General features: G+C 40.3%; 1 protein-coding gene across 1 annotated transcript in view; it reads left to right on the forward strand.

Moving 5' to 3' along the window:
- Positions 1–20,605, forward strand: part of LOC140529237 (calpain-8-like) — a 114,218-nt gene that overhangs the window by 86,256 nt on the left and 7,357 nt on the right. The window contains exons 12-16 of the mRNA XM_072647738.1: positions 3,032–3,243; positions 5,098–5,134; positions 8,805–8,873; positions 12,758–12,815; positions 16,446–16,510. Coding sequence (XP_072503839.1) covers positions 3,032–3,243; positions 5,098–5,134; positions 8,805–8,873; positions 12,758–12,815; positions 16,446–16,510 — 441 coding nt within the window. The remainder of the gene's footprint in view (positions 1–3,031; positions 3,244–5,097; positions 5,135–8,804; positions 8,874–12,757; positions 12,816–16,445; positions 16,511–20,605) is intronic.

Consider the following 20,605-nt stretch of genomic DNA (forward strand, 5'->3'; position numbering starts at 1 on the left):
TCAACTTAACCCCTTTCATTTACAAATGAATAACTATAAAGGGAGGAATAGATTTTTCAGTTATTTGTCCAAGGTCATAAATTAGTCCAGAGTCCAGTTGGGATTTGGACCCTTATCTCCCTATACTTCAAATCCAGAGTCATTTCCATTGCCAAAAGTGACCCCACAATAGGAGTCTAGGTAGCAAACAAAAATAATTTTGGTATGGTAGAAAGCATATTGGATTTGGAGTCAAAAGATGGGTTAAAATCTCAGGTTTGCTCATTGCTACCCAAGTGACCTTTTGTTAACTCATCTGATTGAGGGGGATAGATGGATATCAGAGAGACTTCTCAAGCACAATGTGTCCAAAACCAAACTCACTATCTTTCCCCTCAAAAGCTCCCCTCTCCTATACTTTCCTATTTCTGCCAAAGGTCCCATCGTCCATTCAGTCCCCCAGAATTATAACCTTAGCATTTTCCTGAACTCTTCACTCTTCCTTACTCTCCCCCCATTCTCATATCCAATCAATTGCCAAATCTTGCCTTTTCTCCCTCTGCAACATGACTTCTGACTTACTACTCACTTTGCTAACACCCCTAATTCAGGCTCTCAGTGCATTTTAACTAGATTATTGCAACTGCCTCCCAACTGATCTTCCAACTTCAGTCTATCCTATGAACTGCTACAGAAGTGATTTTCTTAAGCACAGATCTGACCATATTCTTCCCCTTCTCATTCAACTCTAGTGGCTTCCTAGGCAAAAATCTCCAACAAATTTTTGTGTTTAGTTTTTAAACTCTTCATAACCTGCCCCTAACCTTTCTTTCTAGAGTTAAGGATATTAGTCCTCCTTCTAAACTCTGTGATCCAGTCAAAATGGCCTTTTCTCTTTTCCTTACGTATGACACTCTACCTCTATTGGCTGTCTCCCAGAGCAGAGATGTACTCCCTCCTTACCTTCTATCCATAGACTCTTCTCCTTTCAAGACCCATCCCAAGCACCATGTTCTACATGAAACCTTTCCTGATTCCTTGCAACTATGGGTAGCTTTCTTCCCAAGTCATTAATTGCATTCTATTTATTCCTTCCTAAATATAGCCTATATATACGAATATCTCTCTCTCTCTCCATATATATATCTTTATCTGTATCTATATCTATATATACTTGTCTCCTCCATTGGAATATAAGCTCTTTGCAAGTAGAGATTATCTCTTTCTTTGTATTTGTACACCCCTTCCCCAGCAAGCATAGTACTTAATAGATAAATGCTGATTGATTGATTTAGGCCTCAGTTTCCTCAGCTGTAAATGATACAGTTGGACTACCTGATCTTTGAGGTCTCTCAATTCTATGTCTTCTGATCCTGTGGCTGTTCTGGAAAACAATAGAACATAGGAGTGTTGGCACTGCCAGATTTCCTTCCCTTTCTGAACCTGTGAACAGCATTCTTTTTGTGCCCTCAGGACCCTTGTTCCCAATCCCAGTCTTCCCAACCTCAATCCCAGATCAAATTAGCTTTTATGTTCCTAGTGTACTAAGTTCCTGCTTTCTATATTTCCTACTTTCTGCTCTTTCTAACCCCTCCTTGTACTATCAACAATGATGACTTTGCTTAACTCCCTGCCATTACCTGTCATTGCTGCCTTAATGACCATGACCTCATGGTTACTCTGCCTATGGAGCACAGGTTTTCTCAAGTTGAGTATTTGGGAGGAGGATACATGACCTGGGATGATCTCCTGTAGAAAATGCTTCAGTATATGGATCATAGAATTATAGACTCAGAGCTGGAAAGGAGCTTAGTCCAACCCCTTCATTTAACAGGTGAAGAAATTGAAGCCATAGAGGTTAAGTGACATGCCCAAGATCACACAGTGATAGAGCCGTGATGTGGACCCAGACCCTCTGATTCTAAATCCAGGCTCTTTCTATTGTACTATGATGCTTCCCTGGCATGGGGGTGGGGTGGAACTTGAGTTTCCTTTCCAGTTTCCTGTGTTTAAATAGACTTGGGGGTAATGTGGGATAAGGACATTCTGTGACCAATGATGGAAAGCCCTTCTCCTGTATTCCATCTGGCCAGTTGAGCTCCAGGTCACACAGAAGCCTCAGGATATTGGTGCAAATCACCAATAGTCATCATCATCTTAATGATGATTAATTGGGAAGATAAAGTGCTAAAAGGAGGCTTAATTATAGTAATAATAATTTGACATCTGTGTTTTCAAAGCATCTTGCAGTCCTTAATTAGGCTGTCTCAGAGACTCAACAATGACCCCACCCCTTAAGGGCCGCCCCCCACTTCCTTCAACAGGTGCTGGCTTACTGACCCCATCTATCACCATTTAACAGGTAAATAAAGTGAAAGCCATAGAGAGGAAGTGACTTTATCAGAGGGCACTGAGGGACTCAGTGGCAGAATCAGAGTCCAGGGTTCCTGACCTTTAGGTTCTACTATCAGTCATTCAACCTAACTATTTTTTTTTTGACTGGTCTTGGCCAAATGGTATCAACAACAGGTTATCCAATCGCACACCTCCTCCCTGAACAGATGGGGGTCTCCTTATCAGAGATCTGTGTATTTGGCAGTTAATAAAAGAAAAGAAGACCATTTCTGAAATTTTTTGCCTTGAGAGCTCAAGATTTAAACTTACATTGTTAATCAAATTAAATATCTGAATAATAGCTTGTGTGTATCAGCTGAAGGACTTAGAGAAAAATATCTAGCTAAATTTAAAAAATTAAGCAAAATGAGAATACTCCAAGCTATAATATCTGGATGGACTTTTCTGATTTCTTCTTCTAACAGGGAGAGAAATCATAGTAAAGTGGAAAGACTGGCTTTGGAGTCAGAAGACTCAGGTCCAAGATCCTACTTCTTATACTTAGTATCTGAGTGATCTTGAGCAAATTACTTAACCTTACTGGGTCTTTGCTCCCTCATCCATGAAAGAAGGGGATTGAATTAGATGGCCTCAGAGGTTCCTTCCAATTCAACCTCTATGATTTTATGAAAAATGACTTTCTAAATGATTTGTACAGCTGGAGAACCACACGGAAGCATATCTGAGCCAGGATTTCTTCTTGAGACATCAACCTGCTGCTCAAATCCCAGTGTACTTAAATCTTCGAGAAGTTTCTACTCGGCTTCACCTTCCTGTGGGAGAGTACCTGGTGGTGCCATCAACCTTTGAGCCATTCAAGGATGGAGAGTTCTGCCTGAGAATATTCTCAGAGAAGGAAGCTAAGTCCCTGTATGAGTTCCTCCATGGGTCAGAATAATAAGCCTGAGTGTAAAGATTTCCAGCAGGGAAATTACTAGAGGCTGGGAGGAAGATCCCAATTGTTATTTGGGGTGCTAAGAGTCCACTTGCCAACCTAATGAGGTTTCCAACAGGGCTCCTATAGGAGTAACTAGAAAAATTCAAATCTATAAAATGATGACAGACATAATAGTTCCCAGAGGCCCATTTATTCATTGATTCAGTCAACAAACATTTTTTAATTGTTACCTACATATAGAAGACTGTGGTAGACATGGGGGGGGCGGTGTAGAAAGATAGGTAAAACATAGCATCTCTCTTTATGGAACTTATGATATAGCAGGGAGATGCAAAATTTATATAACTATAATGCAAGATTGTAAACTCCTTTAGGGCAAGGACCATGTTTTCCCCTAGTGCTTAAAGCAGTACTTGGCACATAGTATCTGCTGCATAAATGTTTGCTGACCTGACTTAATAAAAGAGGTACAAAATGTATTAAGACACCTGAGGGGATGAATTGGGAAGACTGAATAGATTTGAGATGAGTTTTAATAGATGGTTAGTAGTTAAATAGCCAGAGATAATGAGAATATACCATGAAATGACGTGAGCAGAGGCACAGGGCTAGGAATCAGATGGTATTGCATAGAGTATATATAGGAAATAAAACTGGAAAGGTAGGCTAGAATGAAATAGAGGAACAGTTATTAAGCATTTAATACATGCCAAGCTCTGTGTTAATCATTGGGAATAGAACTAGTGCAGTGATAAAGTTCCTACTTTCAAAGAATTTATATTCTAGTTGGAGGAGAAAAGAGTTCAGCTTCAGTGTGGATGGAAAGACTCTGTCCATGGATCTTAAATGCACTGTTGGGAAGGGGACATCCTGGTGGTCTCTGGATGGGTGATGCTCCAGTGTGTGTATGTGGAGGGGTTGGGTGAAAAGGGACCCCTCACATGGGGTAATACACCACTACATGGTGTACCAGGCTAAGAAGTCTGAATTTTGTTTGGGTAAATAGTAGTAGGGACTCCTTGAAGGGTTTTAATGAGGAAAGTTGCAGATGAGATAAAAAAGATTGTTCAGTCTGGAAGTAGAGTGAAGCACCACTGGATATTAGAGTGCAGAGAGGGGAGTGAGGAGTAGGGAGAGGAGGCCCAACAGGAGGTTATTATAATAGTCTTGATAGGAGTAATGAAGCCCTGTTAACCAAAGTGAATAGAGAGGAGAGGGATAGATTGGAGAGAAATCATAGAGGTTTCATTGATAGAACTGGGCAACTAGTCGGATACTAGTTGGGGATGGTGTGGGGGAGAGGGAAGAGTGAGGGGACACCAAGGTTTTGACCACAGGAGACTGAATGAATGGTGCCCCTGACATAAATAGGAAAGTCAAAGGGGAAGAAAGTTCACATGTATTGCAAAACTTGGGGTGGGGGTTGGGAGTTAGACTGAGGAAGAGCGCAGACAGCAATCCAGTCAGAAGAGTTTCCATCTAATAGGAAGAGCACTTAAGACACAACAAAGCACCTTTTCTGTGCTCCATCCAAAACATGTAAGTGATGGAGATTTGTGGAGTAGTCACTAGTGTAACAGACATTTCTAGGCAAAGAATTGTCCCAAGGGAAAGAAAAGGGTGATAACTGGCATTCTTAGCCACAGAATAGAGCCTTTCAAAAGACTTTCTTGACAGAGTGGCCTGTGTACCACCCTAGAAATTTTGGGGGAGCTGACTGAACTTGATACCTTAAAGTTTAGAATGACCCCAGAGAAGAATAATCTTTAGTCAGGCTCACTGGCCTTTGTGTGTTGATTTTGTTCCTGTGAGTATTTGTGTTTCAGGGAAATTGGAGACATGGTAGCTGGAAACCCATATGAGGTAAGCACCCATTCTGAGCCAAGGGTTCTTAACTTGAGCTTCATGGTCCCTCAAGTAGTTGATAGATTTCAGGGGTTCTGGGAACTTGGATGGGAAAAATACAGCTTTATTTTCACTAACCTCTAACTTAAATTTAATATATCCTTTAATTATAAATATAGGCAACAAAACATTTGGAGAAGAGATTTATAAATATCACTGACTTCTAGAAACTTGCTGTTGTTCAGTCATTTCAGTCATGTCCATTTGGGGTTCTCTTGGCAAAGATACTGGAGTGGTTTGCCATTTCCTACTCCAGCTCATTTTACAGATGAGGAAACTAAGGCAAACAAGTGACTTGCTCAGGGTCACACACACAGCTAGTGTTTGAGGCTGGATTTGAACTCTTGACTCCAGGACCCAGCACTCTATCCACTCACTGCACAATTTAACTTCCAGAAATGACACTCAAAAAGTTTCAGAACCTCTGCTCTAAATCAATTTTTTGGGAGGGAAGGGTTTTTTTGGAATCTGCCTTGGGTCATGTCAATGAAGGTCAAAATTAAGGTTAATAGAATGTGGAACATTCTTTAGTTGAATTTGAAGAGTCTCTGAAGGAGCTACAAAGCCATAGTCTTTGCAAGGGTCTTGATTGTCCCTAGGGGAACACAATTTGATTTCTACTGTCTAGAGTGATGAGCAGCAGTCAGCCTTACATATCCACTGTGTGCTGAGCACCATACCACACACTGAGGGACTACATGAAGGAAGGAGAAGACACAGTGCTTGCCCTTGAGAGGCCTTGTGGAGGATGAATACAGATGAAAAAACAAACAAAACCAGATATTTCTTTATTTTTTTTTTGTCCAGACATGTGATCTCATTTTGTTGGATAACTTATGATCTTAGAGAGTGGCCTGGGTCCTTGATAAACTTTGTTTCAGTCTTGTCTGACTCTTTGTGACCTCATCTGAGGTTTTTCTTGGCAAAGATCCTGGAGTGGTTTGCCATTTCCTTCTCCAACTCATTTGACAGATGATGAAACTGAGGCAAACAGGGTTAAGTGACTTGCCCAAGATCACACAGCTAGTAGTATCTGAACCCAGATTTGGTCTTTTTGACTCCAGGCTCAGCTCTCTATCCACTGCACGACCTTGTTGACTTGTGCTTTCTGCACTTTTTAGAGCTACATGGGAATAGGGTTTATGCAGTGCTTTACAATGTGCTTCCGTATCTCATTTGATCTTCTCAACTACTTTGTGATCCACATACTATCATTATCCTCATTTACAGATGAGAAAACTGAGGATGATACAGATTAAGGGTCTTGCTCAGGGTCACATGGCTAAGTATGTATCTGAGGGAGAATTTGAACTCAGTTCCTGCTGACCGCAAGTCCAGAGTTCTATTGTGCCACCTAGTTGCTGGGCATGGATGTGTGGTATATGATCTCTGAAGTACCTCCTTACTACGAGACTATATGAGTCTGTGATTCTATGGGGGTGGCTGCTAGGGTGAATGAAATTACCTGGGAAGAGTCAGTTTGGGAAAGCCTCCTGGGGAGATGGATCTAAGAGCAGAATTTTAAAGACAGTGGATAGGATTTAGCATCTGGAGCTTCGGGACAGAGCTGCTAACTGTCCCTTTTGTATGCATTAGTCCCTGGATGCTGATCGTTTGACTCTAATGAAGAGGCCCATGCTGCTTAACTCATGTTATTGTCCCTCTGGGATGCAGCATCGCAAGAGCTGGGCTGAGTGTTGGCTATAGGCAGTGATGTTTCAAGGGAAAGACATAAGGGTTCTGAGGCAGCGCAGGATGGGTAGGGTAGCATTAGTAGTTTACATTTCACAGTCCTGGTTCCTTCTGCTTCCCGCTCAATCAGAAATTAAAGGATCCCCTGGTATTTTTCAAAGAGAACAGACTGAGACATATGTGGCTTCATCCACACCCCACATATCACTGAGGATGAATTTTGCTTTTGCTTTTGCCGACTGGGTGTCACAGAAAGCATGCTGTCTTCCCTGGCAAAGATTAGATGTGGAGGGTGTCTTCTGGCTACAGACCTACGAGATCATTCCTTGCCCTTTTAATCCAAGTAATAGCTAGTTTTCACCATTAGAAGTTTTTTTTTTTTTAATTAAGGATGCTTACTGGAAAATGTATATGTTCTTTCCCCCATGCCTTCTTCTGCTTCCTCTGAATCCCTCCATAGACTTGAACGTTTTTTGTGGGAGTCACTGGGTAAAAGTTAGAACTGTAGTAGTTGCCAGGATCCTGGGTTCCTAACACTTATAAGCCAAATACTTTATGTAAATATGCATTTTCCATGAAAGAAACATCCTACTTTGTCTACCATTCCCAAATGTATTGTCTCTCCCTTTTAGAATATAAAGTCTTTGAGGTTAGGGACAGCTTTTTTTTGGTGTGTGTATTTGTATCCCTAGGGATACACTAGCCCTGTGTCTGACACGTAGTAAATGCTTCACATATACTCTTTTTTCCTCTCATTCATTTATTCATTCAGAGAAATCTTTGAATATATGGCTTTTTGCCACCTCTCACTCACATACCTTTTCTGAGATAATTAGAATAAAAATACCCTGGAGAATTCTAGAACTCGGCTATGCAATACCCTTTCCCATTTGTGTAGAGGCAGCTAGGTGGCACAATGGATAGAATGCTGGGTCTAAAATCAGGAAGACTTGAGTTCAAATTCAACCTCAGACATTTTCTAGCTGTTTGACTCTAAGCTAGTCACTTAACCCTATTTATCTCAGTTTCCTCAGTTCCCCAACTACAGCCATCTGCTGATTAGAGACCAAAGCACATTAGTACCTTCTCTACAATTTATGACTTAGAGAATTGCCTGGGGACTCCATGGTTAAGTGATTTGCCCAAGGATCATAGACTTAGAGCTGGAGGGGGTCTTGGAAGCCATCAGATACAACCCCCATATTTTATATATGAGGAAACTGAGGCCAAGAATAAGTGACTTGCCCAAGAGCACACAGCTAGTAGTGTCTCTGTGTGTGTGTGAATGGGAGTAAGGTGGGGGAGGAGAAAGCTTTGAAGTTAGTCATACTGACTGTAAATGACACCACATAAATGATCCTAGTTGATTCACTGACTCAGACATCTTATTCAGAGGGCAACCCACTCTTTACCTAGTTATCTCTCGGGAGTAACCTGTGTATCCCTACTGTTTTTCTGAATGGGGGTTACAGGAAGGACTTTCAGCCTCTTGAAACTCGGCCTAATACCCTCATAAGGGGACTGTGAAAAAGTATTTATAAACCTTAAAACACTACCTAAAGGTGAGCTGTTGTTATTGTTTTCTTGGCAGTACAGGATTTCCCTCATATTGTCTTGTAAGAGCTGTTTAGCTCTTTCTGGACAGCCCCCTAGTTTCCATGGGACCAAAATGCTTTCTTTTCTGAGGTTGGTCTCTCTATAGAGAATTTATCCTATCCACAATGCTGAAGAGGCATGGGAATTCCTTTCCTCTCATCCCTAAGAAGCTGACTCAGATTTCTGCCCGCCTCCCATAATAACTGTAATAATTGCTCACATTTCTGTGTTATTATAAGGGTAGTAAATCACTTTACATAAATTGGAACTAGTTGTTCATCGTCTTTGCCCGTGGATTGATCATTGTGCATTTCAACTCTGCGCTTTTTCTTCCCTTTAGCCCCAACCCAGCGAAAGAGAACAAATAAAAGATCAGTTCAAGAATCTGTTTGAGAAGCATGCAGCAGAGGTGAGTGATGGGTGTGGGAATGAGTAAGACTCCCCAGACTGCCATGAATTGTCTCAAGGATCATAGATTTTAGAGCTATAAGGAACCTTTGAGGCCATCTCGTTTAACCTCCTCATTTTACAGGTGAGGAAACAGAGACATTAATTAAGTGACTTGCCCAGAGTCACATGTCTATCAAGTGTCAGATACGGGATTTGAACCTATACCTTCTTGATTCCAAGTCCAGCACTCTATCCATTACACCATGCTGCCTTCTCTTTAAATCATCTTCATTCTCCCCTTTCTTCCCTGCCCCTCTCCGTATTCCTCCCAGGGATGAAAAAGGAGTAAACCTCTGTTCACCTCAAGAAGGTACCACTTCCCGACATAGCGCATCTTGAGTCTCCGGGTCCTTTTCATCACTGAGAGTTTATCATTTGAGAATCCCAGCAGTTCACCGACCAATACTTCCATATGGTCGTCCGGGGCTTGGTCGTTCTGGGGTGCCTTATCTCCTTGCTGGGGCTGCCCTCTCTTGAGTAAATAGCAAACCCTATCACACAGGTTCTGCCAAAAGCCTTTCTCCTCTTGTAAATTGGCTCTGTCAGTTTCAGGGCCTCTGGCTATGGAGCCTCAGCAGTTGAATTCTCTCTCAATCAATACCCTTCAGAAGACAAAGGAATAAATAGCACAGCCCAGGTGTAAAGAGAACTAAGTCATTTTGCCCTGAGTTTAACATGCTGAAGATGCTGCCTGCCTCTCTTTCCCTTCTGTTTTTGATGCTGCACATAGAGGACAAACTGTTTATTCTGCCTCCTGAATTGAAACCTGCACCAAGGCACCTAAGTGTGGGCGAGTGCATTGTTTATGGAAAAGAGAAAATATCTTCCCATTGATTCTCCCATCCCAGCTTGGCTTGGTTGGGATCGTCACAGCAACACAGAGGCCATGAAGCAAGTTAGAGACAGAGCTAACTTATAAGCAATCACATAGATAGCAAAATCTTTACCCTTGGGTGGAGAATAAGATTCCCTGGGGGCCTTGGGAATGGAAAGAAATAAAGACCCCAGCTCCTCAGAAAGGTTCAGCACATATTTCTAGATTTAGTAATGCAGAGAGGTGAAAATACGTTGGGTTCCTTGAAAAAGGCCCAGGAACTTAATCTTTCATATAGCTATTATGACAAAGAATACTAGCTGAAGTTTCTGAGTACCTTAAGGTTTACAAAGGGTTCTATGTTATAATTTGATGTTCACAACAGTCCTGTAAGGAAATATACAGGTATCATTATTGCCATTCTTACAGGTGAGGGAGGTGAGACTCAGAGAGGTTGAGTGCCATGCTTCTGTATGAAAGGCTAGTGAGAGCTGGAGGCAGTTGAAACTTGGGTCTCTCTTGACTTTGACCCTAAGATCAGTGCTCTGTTCTTTCTATTTATTTTGCTTCAGTCATTTTAGTGTTCTTTTTTTAATATAATGTTTTATTTTCTCCCAAATATATGACAATACAATTTTATTTTATTTTGGTTATTTTTATTTGTTTTCAGTGTTCTATAATCACTTCCATATATCTTAGATTTTTTTCCCCTCCCTCTCCCTCCTTCTACACTCCCCATTCCCTCCCCGAGATGGCTTGCAATCTTATATAGGTTCTACACATACATTTCTATTAAATACATATTCACCTTAGTCATGTTGAATAGAAGAATTAAAATGAATGGGAGAAACCATAAAACAAAATAAAACATAATACAAAAGAAAATGGTCTGCTTCATTCTTCAATCCAATTCCTTAGTTCTTTCTCTGGTTGTGGAAGGCGTTTTGCCTCAAAAGTCCATTGGGAATTTTTTCGGTCCTTGCATTGCTATGAAGGACTAAGTCTACCAGAAAAATATCTCACACACTGTTGTTGTTGCTGTGTTCAAAGTTCTCCTGGTTCTACTCCTTTCACTCAGCATCAGTTCATATAAGTCTTTCCAGGCCTCTCTGAAGTCCTCCTGTTCATCATTTCTCATAGCACAATAGTATTCCATTACATTCATATACCACAACTTGTTTAGTCATTCCCCAAATGATGGGCATCCCCTTGATTTCAAGTTTTTGGCCACCACAAAGAGAGCTGCTATAAATATTTTTGTACATGTGGGACCCTTTCCCATTTTTATAATCTCTTTGGGATCTTTTAGAAGCGGTATGGCTGGGTCAAAGGGTATGCACACTTTTGTAACCCTTTTGGCATAGTTCCAAATTGCTCTCCAGAATGGTTGAATCAGCTCACAGTTCTACCAACAATGAATCAGTGTTCCCACTCTTCCACATCTTCTCCAACATTTATCATCTTCCTGTTTTGTCATATTAACCAGTCTGATAGATGTGATGTAGTACCTCAGAGTTGTTTTGATTTGCATTTCTCTAATCAATAGTGATTTAGAGCATTTTTTTCATATGACTATAGATAGCTGGACCCTTTATCAATTGGGGAATGACTTGTATTCTTGTACATTTGACTCAGTTCTCTATATATTTTAGAAATGAGACCTTTATCACAGACACTAGTTGCAAAAATTCTTTCCCAGTTTTCTGCTTCCCTCCTAATCTTGGTTGCATTGGGTATGTTTGTACAAAAACTTTTCCGTTTAATGTAAGCAAAATTATCCATTTTTCACTTCATAATGTTCTCTATCTCTTCTTTGGTCAAAAATTTCTCCATTCTCCATAAATCTGACAAATATACTATTCCTTGCTCCCTTAATTTGTTTATAGTATCAATCTTTATACCTAGATCATGTATCCATTTGAACTTTATTCTTGTGTATGGTGTCAGGCATTGGTCTATGCCCAGTTTCCACCACATTGTAATCCAGTTTTCCTAGCAATTTTTGTCAAACAGTGAGGTCTTATCCCAGAAGCTGGGGTCCTTGGGTTTATCAAGTAGTAGATTGCTATATTTATTGACTACTGTGGCTTGAGTACCTAACATATTTCACTAGTCTACCCCTCTGTTTCTTAGCCAGTACCAAGCATGATAATACAATTAAAAAAAAAACATTTAAAAAAGGTTTTGAGATCCAAATTTTATCCCTCCTTCCCCTTTTCCCCTCCCTGAGATGGTAAGTAATCCAATATAGTTTATACATGTGTGATCATGAAAGCATTTTTAGGGTTCTTTTCAAAAGTTTCCTGTAAGCCAGGGGTCCTCAATTTTGCATCCATGCAAGGAATTCATGGATAGATTTCAGAGGGTCCATGAACTGGAATAGGAAGAATTATATCTTTCCCCACTAACCTCTAATTGAAATTTGGCATTTCCTTCAATTATGAGTGGAAGCAACAAACTTATTCTGAGAAGGGGTCCATGGTTTATCAGAATCCAAAGGGATCATCTATAACATGAGGAAAGTCTGCTGACTCAACTGTGAGATGGAAACAGAAAATACTTGCAATGCATTCAACTCACAGAATTGCTATGCTTTGTAAATTATCAAGGGATATATACATGTGAAATTATTGAACAAGATTTGTCTAATCACCCCAAATTTACACAATGTGTTTTGTTCCCCTAAATCTCTACTTCTTAGTTTTAAATGGCTAGCCCTAGAAAGCCGTTGCTTATTCTCTTTTGGGGTTGAATCTATAAGATATAATCAACCTCTGCCAAACACAGAAAACCTTGAATGGCAGTATCATGTGGAAATACACAGGATTCACCATCATCATTAGTACCCGTCTTAGCTCAGGTTTTTTGAGAATCCTGGAGGAGGCTGAGCATTTAATTTTTGAAAAACTTCAGTTGCTTTAAAACAGGGCATAAATGCATTAATCTAATCTCATGGTAAAATTTCCACTTCCATCTGACATTTTGAAATACTTTCAAGGTCTGATCAATCTTTGGATTCTTCTTTCTAGGATTCTGATGTCAGGGCCAATGAGCTCCGAACTATTCTGAATGACTTCTTTTCTAAACGTAAGTTGCCCTTTGGGACCTGTTAGAGGTATGGTAAGAGCCTAGGAGAGATACAGGGAGGTGCTTTAGACATAATTATTTTCAAGTTAGCAGTGAAGGAGGGAGGGGAAGAGAGATTCCACACTAGTGGAGGGCTCAGGACTAAAGATTTGGACAGCAGGACCTTTGATTGTCTTAGCTCAGACCAGATCAATGGTTTCAGCAATCCATCCCCTTGGGGTTGCTACTTAATGGCTGACATCACAGTGAGTTAGGGAGGGCTGGAGAGTAAGGTAGGGGGTATAGAGGTGGTGTTATGGAGATAAGTAGTAGACCTACTCAGTTTGAAGAACATAATTGTGCACAGCATGACAGCAATACTAATACAGTCCAACTAGGATCTTTCCAGGCTAATTTAGTCTATCTTGACAAGCATGAGTGAAGTTTTTATTGTGTGCAAAAAAGATGGTGTACAAAATTTTGCAAGGAAAAAGATACTGGGCCACAGAAATATACAGACATTTTGTCAATCTTATACAAAATTATGTGTAGAGTAATACATGCTAATTTTGAGCAGACCAGGTCAGATATATACAGAAGAAGTCCTTACTGAAGGTAAGGTTGGCTCACAGATTTTCTTTCGAGGGGTACATAAAGGAGTTGGGCAGAATTGGATTTATAATGTACTCAAAGGCAACAAGAAACATCACTTCATGGAATATTCTGTAATCTCATGTCATGGTGCTCAAAATAAATATTTGGAAAAAGACCACGATGAGAATAATTATGGCTTATGCACCAACATTTGTTGGAGAAGATAAAGAGTCAGAAAGATTCTATTAAGAATTTGATATGAGACCCTTCAAATTAACCAGTATTTACTTTGATACATGATGACTTTCAAACAAAAGTAGACATAGGTAAGGATGGTGAAAAATTTGTTGGAAAATGTAGATCAGAAATAAAGATTAAGAGAAACTAAAGACTTGTAAACTACACAGAAGTCTTATGTTTATACATTATAAAAGTCTCATGCTTATACATTATAAATACCTTCTTAGAGAAAAGAACTGAAAGGCTCTGGAAGCAGTAAATACCGAATAACATTACAAAAAACCAAAAATGAATACATTTTAGTAGACAAGAAATTACTCATTTCTTATACAGCAGTAATTCCTGAATCAGCTGTCATCATGTTAGATGAAGAGTCTAACCATTGTCACTTTAGAGCAAAGGTTAAAATTTCTATAAAGCTAGAAGGAAAAATAAAAAAGAGGAAAAGATGATATATAATGAATACTACTCCAACTTATGTTAAAAGTTATTGATAGTAAGTAAGATATTGACAGGAGAAAAGATACAGACACTGATTACAATAATTTCAAACAAAAGTTTAGCTGTTATAAATTGATGACTATAATGAGGATTTAAAGAAAATCCTAAAAATGCCCTCACTAGTAAACACTTGATTTTCTTGCCACAGTGGAGGGATGTGGTAGCCAAGGGCACTGCTGGTTTAGAATACAAATTCATTGGAAAAATTTTATGATGAAGGCTAGAAGAACTTATGAGCAGTATTACTTTATAAAACAGAAAAGTGTATGTGGGGAATCAATTGAAAGAAAGCTTGGTTAGGGACCCAATTAAATAATCACCCTGAAGGCATTTAAAGATGAAAATGAAAGTGGATGGAAATGATCTGCAAAGATTTTTGCAACTAAATCTTTTGGCTGTCAAGGGAAGGAGCCACAGCATTTAGACTCTAACTTCACTGTTCCTGACATGCTCATTGAATATATGCAAATGACACATAAAGAGGACAAATATACTAAAAGTAACTGGGTTAGCCTAATTGTACCTAGAGGAGATCCATGCTAGAGTTACACATTTATGAGGGCATTGAGAGATCAATTCATGAGATACCTAAAGAAAGGGAAGATTCCTGAAGTGTCAAAAAAAAAAAAATCTTGGATCTTTTTATGACAAATAAAAAGTTAATGAGAGATTGACAACTACCATAGCATATGCCTACCTCCGATCTATAGAAATTATTAACAAGAATAAAAAACCATATGTATCAAGAGTACCTTTGAAGAGGGAATTAGTAGGAATAACCAATAGATGATCTGTGTGCTCCATTGTTATCCATATAACGTCAAGAAATCATAAGGAAAACCTCCAGCTTGTTGCATGCATATGCCAAAATTCTGCAAGATTTCTTTCAGAGCAGATTCCCTTTGGGGAATTTATGGGAGCAGGTAGTTAAGAATCATCAAAGTTAGAAAGGGAATTGAACTAGATGATTTCTGCAGATCCTGTCATCTCTAAATCCTTGAAGTTTGTGTTGACTTCTTTTCAATTCCTTGAATCCAACAAGAGTGAAACTTTTGAGAATAACCAAAAAAGCTATCTATATCATGACAACAATATAAATGAAAGGATCTCTAAGAGGAAGTTGAACTCTTGAGTTTTGAAAAACCAACATTGGTCCCAAGATAATGAAACATACTTCCTTTCTCATAGCAGAGGGGCAGACATAACTAGAACAGAATGTCATATGTTGTTAGATATGGTCTTCATATTGGATGTTTTGGCTTAACTGTTTTATTTTTGTGACAAGAGAGGGTTCAATCTGGTGGGGGAGGAACTTTCTGCTTTATGTATGATTGTAATAGAATGACAAAAAGATATTTTTTAGAAGAATAGATCTCTTGCAATGAAGGTATTTACTCAGCACAACACTCTAGTATGGGTTATATTTAACACATTGGGCTGTCTGCTGATATCTGTAGTCATTCACTGGGCATGGAAAGGGTTGAAAGAGTAGTTATCCTCTTTGCATCATGGGGGTTAAGAAGAACATGGTGCCCCCACAAGCTGGAAAATTGGTGTAAAATTTTTTTGCCCCTCTCTTCATATCAGAGAAGAAGTCTGAATTATTATGGTATGAAAAGATGAAGTATGTTGATATTCTACAATACTATACATATATTTTGTGCATTTCTGAGTTTCCAGACTTTTTCTTTGTCATCTGCTGACTTTTGTGTGTTGTCTGTAGCTTCTGCAAAACTCTCCCCAAATTTCCATTTAATTTCTTATGCCAACCCACAATGTATCAAAACATCTGTGGGAAAGTTGCGATGTAGGAGGGATGACTGTACAGACCTCTGCATTCAACTGTTCCAGGGTCTCAGTGGGGTGGATGGGTGGGAGGCGGTAGTAGTGGTGGGGTTTGTGTCTTGTGACAATGGATCAAGTCTTTTTGTCATTAAGGCATCCATTCCTCCCCTTTTATCTAGTTCTATTGGCTCTTCCTTTCCAGGGAAGAAAGGCCTAGGGAGAAAACAAGTGAGACCATGGGTCTTCGATCCTAACCTCTGCTCCTAGGTGTGAGGGAAGAGAGAGCCAAGTAAGACTGAGAATAGTGGGTGCTCTTCAGGATATCCATGACATTTAGCAAATGTCATGAAGCAGATGTGGTCCTTGAGCTGAGAGCAGATTGCCAGAGAACCAGTCACATCGACCTACTTTTCCTGCCAGAAGACCCTAAAAACTCAGGGCTGATGCATTTTGTGGCACTCTGCCAGGGACATCATTTTCCCTGCCCTCAAGTGCCTCTGAAACTTCCCTTCTTTTTATTCAAACATTTAGGAACAGAAGTGAAATTTGATGGATTCAACATCAATACCTGCAGAGAGATGGTCAGCCTTTTGGATGTATCCTTTCAGAATCACTTTCTCTTGATTTGTAGGAGAAAAGAATTTAGAGCTGGAAAAGACCCCAGAGGTCAGCTTTATAATTTACTAGATGAAGAATACACCTGAGAGATATGAAATGACTTTCCCAAGGTTACACAGATAGTAAATATTAGAGCCAGGTTTCAAACTCCTATCTGGTGCCATTTCTACTATACCATACTCACTCTCTTTTCCATAGCCCCTAAACTCTCTCTGGCTTTTTGGATCCTCTAAACCCCAAAGTTGTAAAGCAGGTGAAATTTGACTTGGGGAGAAAGCTTTTTCCTGACAAAGCTGCCCTTGGATCCTTAATTCACATGAAGGTATAAATGATTGATAATAGATTAATGTGTTACAGCCCCTGCCAGGGGTACCTCCATTTGAAAAGGGATCAAGGCCTTCAGCCAAAGGGGAATGAAGCTATCAAGGTAGAATTTCAGGATTCAGCCAGCATCTGGAAGATGAGGATGAAGCTGGTACCACATTTCCTCCCTAGCTCCCATATCCCTAGCTTGTCAATAATTACTCGCATCACTGTTCCAGCATCCCCCATGCTGGTTACCTCTGCAGAAAACATTGCTGGACTATCTGCAGAACCAGTCCCTAGAAACTTTTGCAAGCACATACAGGGCCTGAACTAGTCTGTCTAGCATACTGTGTAGCATCAGAGCTTAGAATTGTTTACCATGGGATGGAGGCTGAAGCATCCAGCCTGTGCTTCCCTCCAGCAAGCACTCAGCAGGCAGAGGTGCATATTCTCACTGCCATCAGCTTCTCTGCTGTAATTGGTATTCAGCAGAGTTGACTCACACTGGGGAACACAACAGGCAAGCAAGCCTTCAAGTCTGACAGTGGAGCCAAGTCCCTGCGTCTACCTGCGTGCCAGCCTGGCTGCCTTCATATTCTAAATGAAGGCTTAGTCAGCATGATGCTTCTCAGGGTACACGACTCTTTGGAATTTTGCATGAGATGAGGGATTTTCCAGAGCCTACCCTGTACACTGAGCTAGGTATCTGGGTCAGGTAAGAGGTGCGTGCCTTACAATTTTGGGTCCTAGAGGAGGGCTAACTTCTTAAGGGATAATTAAATTCTTAAGGACAATCCCTGGATTGGAGTAGCTTGAGCATTAGAGAATTAGAACAGGAAGGGAACTTTGATCTTCTTAATTTTGTAACCAGGAAAAGGGAGACAGGGAGTGGTGAAAGATCTGCCCAAGGTCATAGAGCTAGTGAGGTGAAACTCATCCCATCATACTATATTGCAGACATCATCCTTGTTTCTCTTTTTAAATAATAGCTACAGTTTAATGTAGATCATGGCTAAAGTACAAACTCAGGCTAACGTTAGAAGTTCTAAGTACAAACTGAAATTTGCAACACCGTAGTCACTAAAGGATCATGTATTAGCTTGATGTCCTTCTCTGGGTAGCCAAACCTGCTTAGTAGCATCTATACGTGCTAGGTGCTTTCATTATCTTCACTTTACAGATGAGGAAACTGAGGTAGACAGAGTTTAAGTGACTTGTCCAGAGTCACAACTAGGAAGTCTCTAAGTCTATATTTGAACTCAGGTCTTTCTGACTCGAAGTGCTTTCCCCTCTACCAGTTTGCTTAGGGTCAAAATCAGATCAATTCTGCCATTACTACAGGAATGACATGTTAATCTGCTCCCCTACAGCTTTGCTCTGCAAAGCTCTACTTATCGTTCCCCTGTCTTTCCAAACCAAAACATCCCTGATATCACTTTCCCTATAATTGTCTCTTCCATTAGAAGGTAAGTTCCATGAAGGGAGAACCTGTCTTTATATATCTGTATCCTTGGGGCTTACTTAGCACAGTGCTTGGCATATAATTCCTTTTTCATTCCTTCATCTAGGAATAAACTGAAGCTCAGAGAGTTGAGATTTCTTTTCTAAAGTCACACAAGTAGTATGTAGAGGAACTAGCATTGGGACTCTGGCTTCTCCAATACAAATTCAGCATGCTCTCCTCTCTACCATGCTGTCCATTTTTTGATGGCTTCACATAGTTGGATACAAATCTTTAGTTAATGACACAATGAAAATTGAAATCTCCTTAGCATCTAGGATAGCACTTATAACGGGCTTGGTATTCATTTTCCTGTGCAATCAATCAATGAGTCAGCATTCATTAAGCATCTACTATGTGCCAGGCCTTGGGGATACAAAAATAGGCAAAAGACAGACCTTGCTCTCAAAGAGCTGACAATCCAACAGAGGAGACAGCAAGCAAACAAATATATGCGAAACAAGATATGTACAGGATAAATAGGAAATAGTTAACAGAGGGAAGGCACTGGAATGAAGTGCAGTTGGGAAGGCTTCCTTTAGAAGGTGGGATTTTAGTGGGGATGTAATGATAAATGCTTGTTAATTGAATAAAAATAACTTACCATGTGTTATTAGAGAACTCTACTAGGAGTTACTAGGTGTTATTAGAAAATAATACTGAGAAGAATGTTCTTTTGAAACACACACACACACACACACACACACGAAAGGTACTGTCCTGGTCTTAGAATAATGAGAGGCATGAATGCCCTCTTCCTGGAGCTTATCAATGGTATTCATTGCCATGGTCCTAGATGTCTTCAACCTCTGTGTTCATCCTTCCATGGGCCCTGGTGCTTTTTAACTTAATTTTTGTACCAAGAGAATCTACAGAGCGTTGACAGCATATTCCTTGCTTTGCTACAAATAGCTCCTTGATCTCTGAGTCATCCCATCAAGATAGGCCTGCTGGTATAGCTTCCTTTTAAGGGCTGTCTGGTAGACAAGCATTAAACAGCAACTACCTGCTCTTCATGTTGGCATTTGCATCTGTTTCCTTGCTCCACAAGAGCCCCTGTGATGTTGTCATCCCCTGCCTTACAGGTGTTCTCATTCTTTAAGTGTTCCCCAATAAGCTGTTGAGGCAGGTTGCTGTATATCAAGGATTGGCTCAGTACCTATCACCATGAGTAGTTGTAAAAATACAAACTCTATATATATATTATATGTGTGTGTGTATATATGAACTATCTATATATACATATATACACATACATACATACATACATACATACATACATACATACATACATACAGAGAGAGAGAGAGAGAGAGAGAGAGAGAGAGAGGGAGACTGGGTCTCCCTGTCTTGCCCAAGGTGGAAGTGCAGTGGCCACTCATGAGTCTGATCCTACTGCTGACTGATGCAGGAATTTTGACCTGGTTTGTTTCCATTCTGGGCTGGTTCACCTCTCTTTAGGCAACCTGGTGGCCCTCCCTCCCCACCCCCCTTTTTCAGGGGTCCACTATATTGGTGCCCAACTTAGCATGGACAACTGATTGGCTTAGCACACTGCAGCTAAGAACTCATGAACTCAAGAAATCCACCAGCAGTAGCGTCCTCAGTAGTAGGGACTATGGGCATGTGCCACCATACCTAGCCCACAAACATTCTTTAGGCACTGTCCTTGGCAGGGCTGTATTTGCATCTTTCATAACTGGTAGATAGATAATCATATTGTTGGGAGTTAACAGCTTCATCGGTTTACACAATGTAGATAGACCACTGTGGCTGAGTTTTTGAACTTCATGAAAGCTGATGACCTTTCTCCACATTTTGACGTTGCTGCCAACAGATTAATTGGAGTTGTGTAATTTTAGACCAGGGTAAAGTGGGTAGAGCTCTGGACCTTGAAATTAGGCAGATTCATCCTCAGTTCTCAAGGACAATTAAACTTTTAGATATTGCTGTCTTTTCTTTGGTCTGGGAGATAGGCAGCCATGGCAGAAAGGACCTAAGTTCAAATCTTAGTACTACTAGTTATTATCTATGTGATTGAGGGCAAACCTCTCCCTATATGTCTGTCTGTCTGTCTGTCTGTCTGTCTGTCTCTCTCTCTCTCTCTCAGCAATTGGAGTTCAGGGACTTCCCCAGGGTCACACAACTGATGAGTATCTGAGGTCACATTTGAACTCAGGTCCTCCTGACTCCAGGGCAAATGCTCTATCCATAGGGCCACCCAGCTGCTTTTAAGTTCCTCTAGTTAGATGGTGTTGGACTAGAT

Source organism: Notamacropus eugenii, chromosome 2 (genome assembly GCF_028372415.1).
Source record: "Notamacropus eugenii isolate mMacEug1 chromosome 2, mMacEug1.pri_v2, whole genome shotgun sequence".
Taxonomy (NCBI): domain Eukaryota; kingdom Metazoa; phylum Chordata; class Mammalia; order Diprotodontia; family Macropodidae; genus Notamacropus; species Notamacropus eugenii.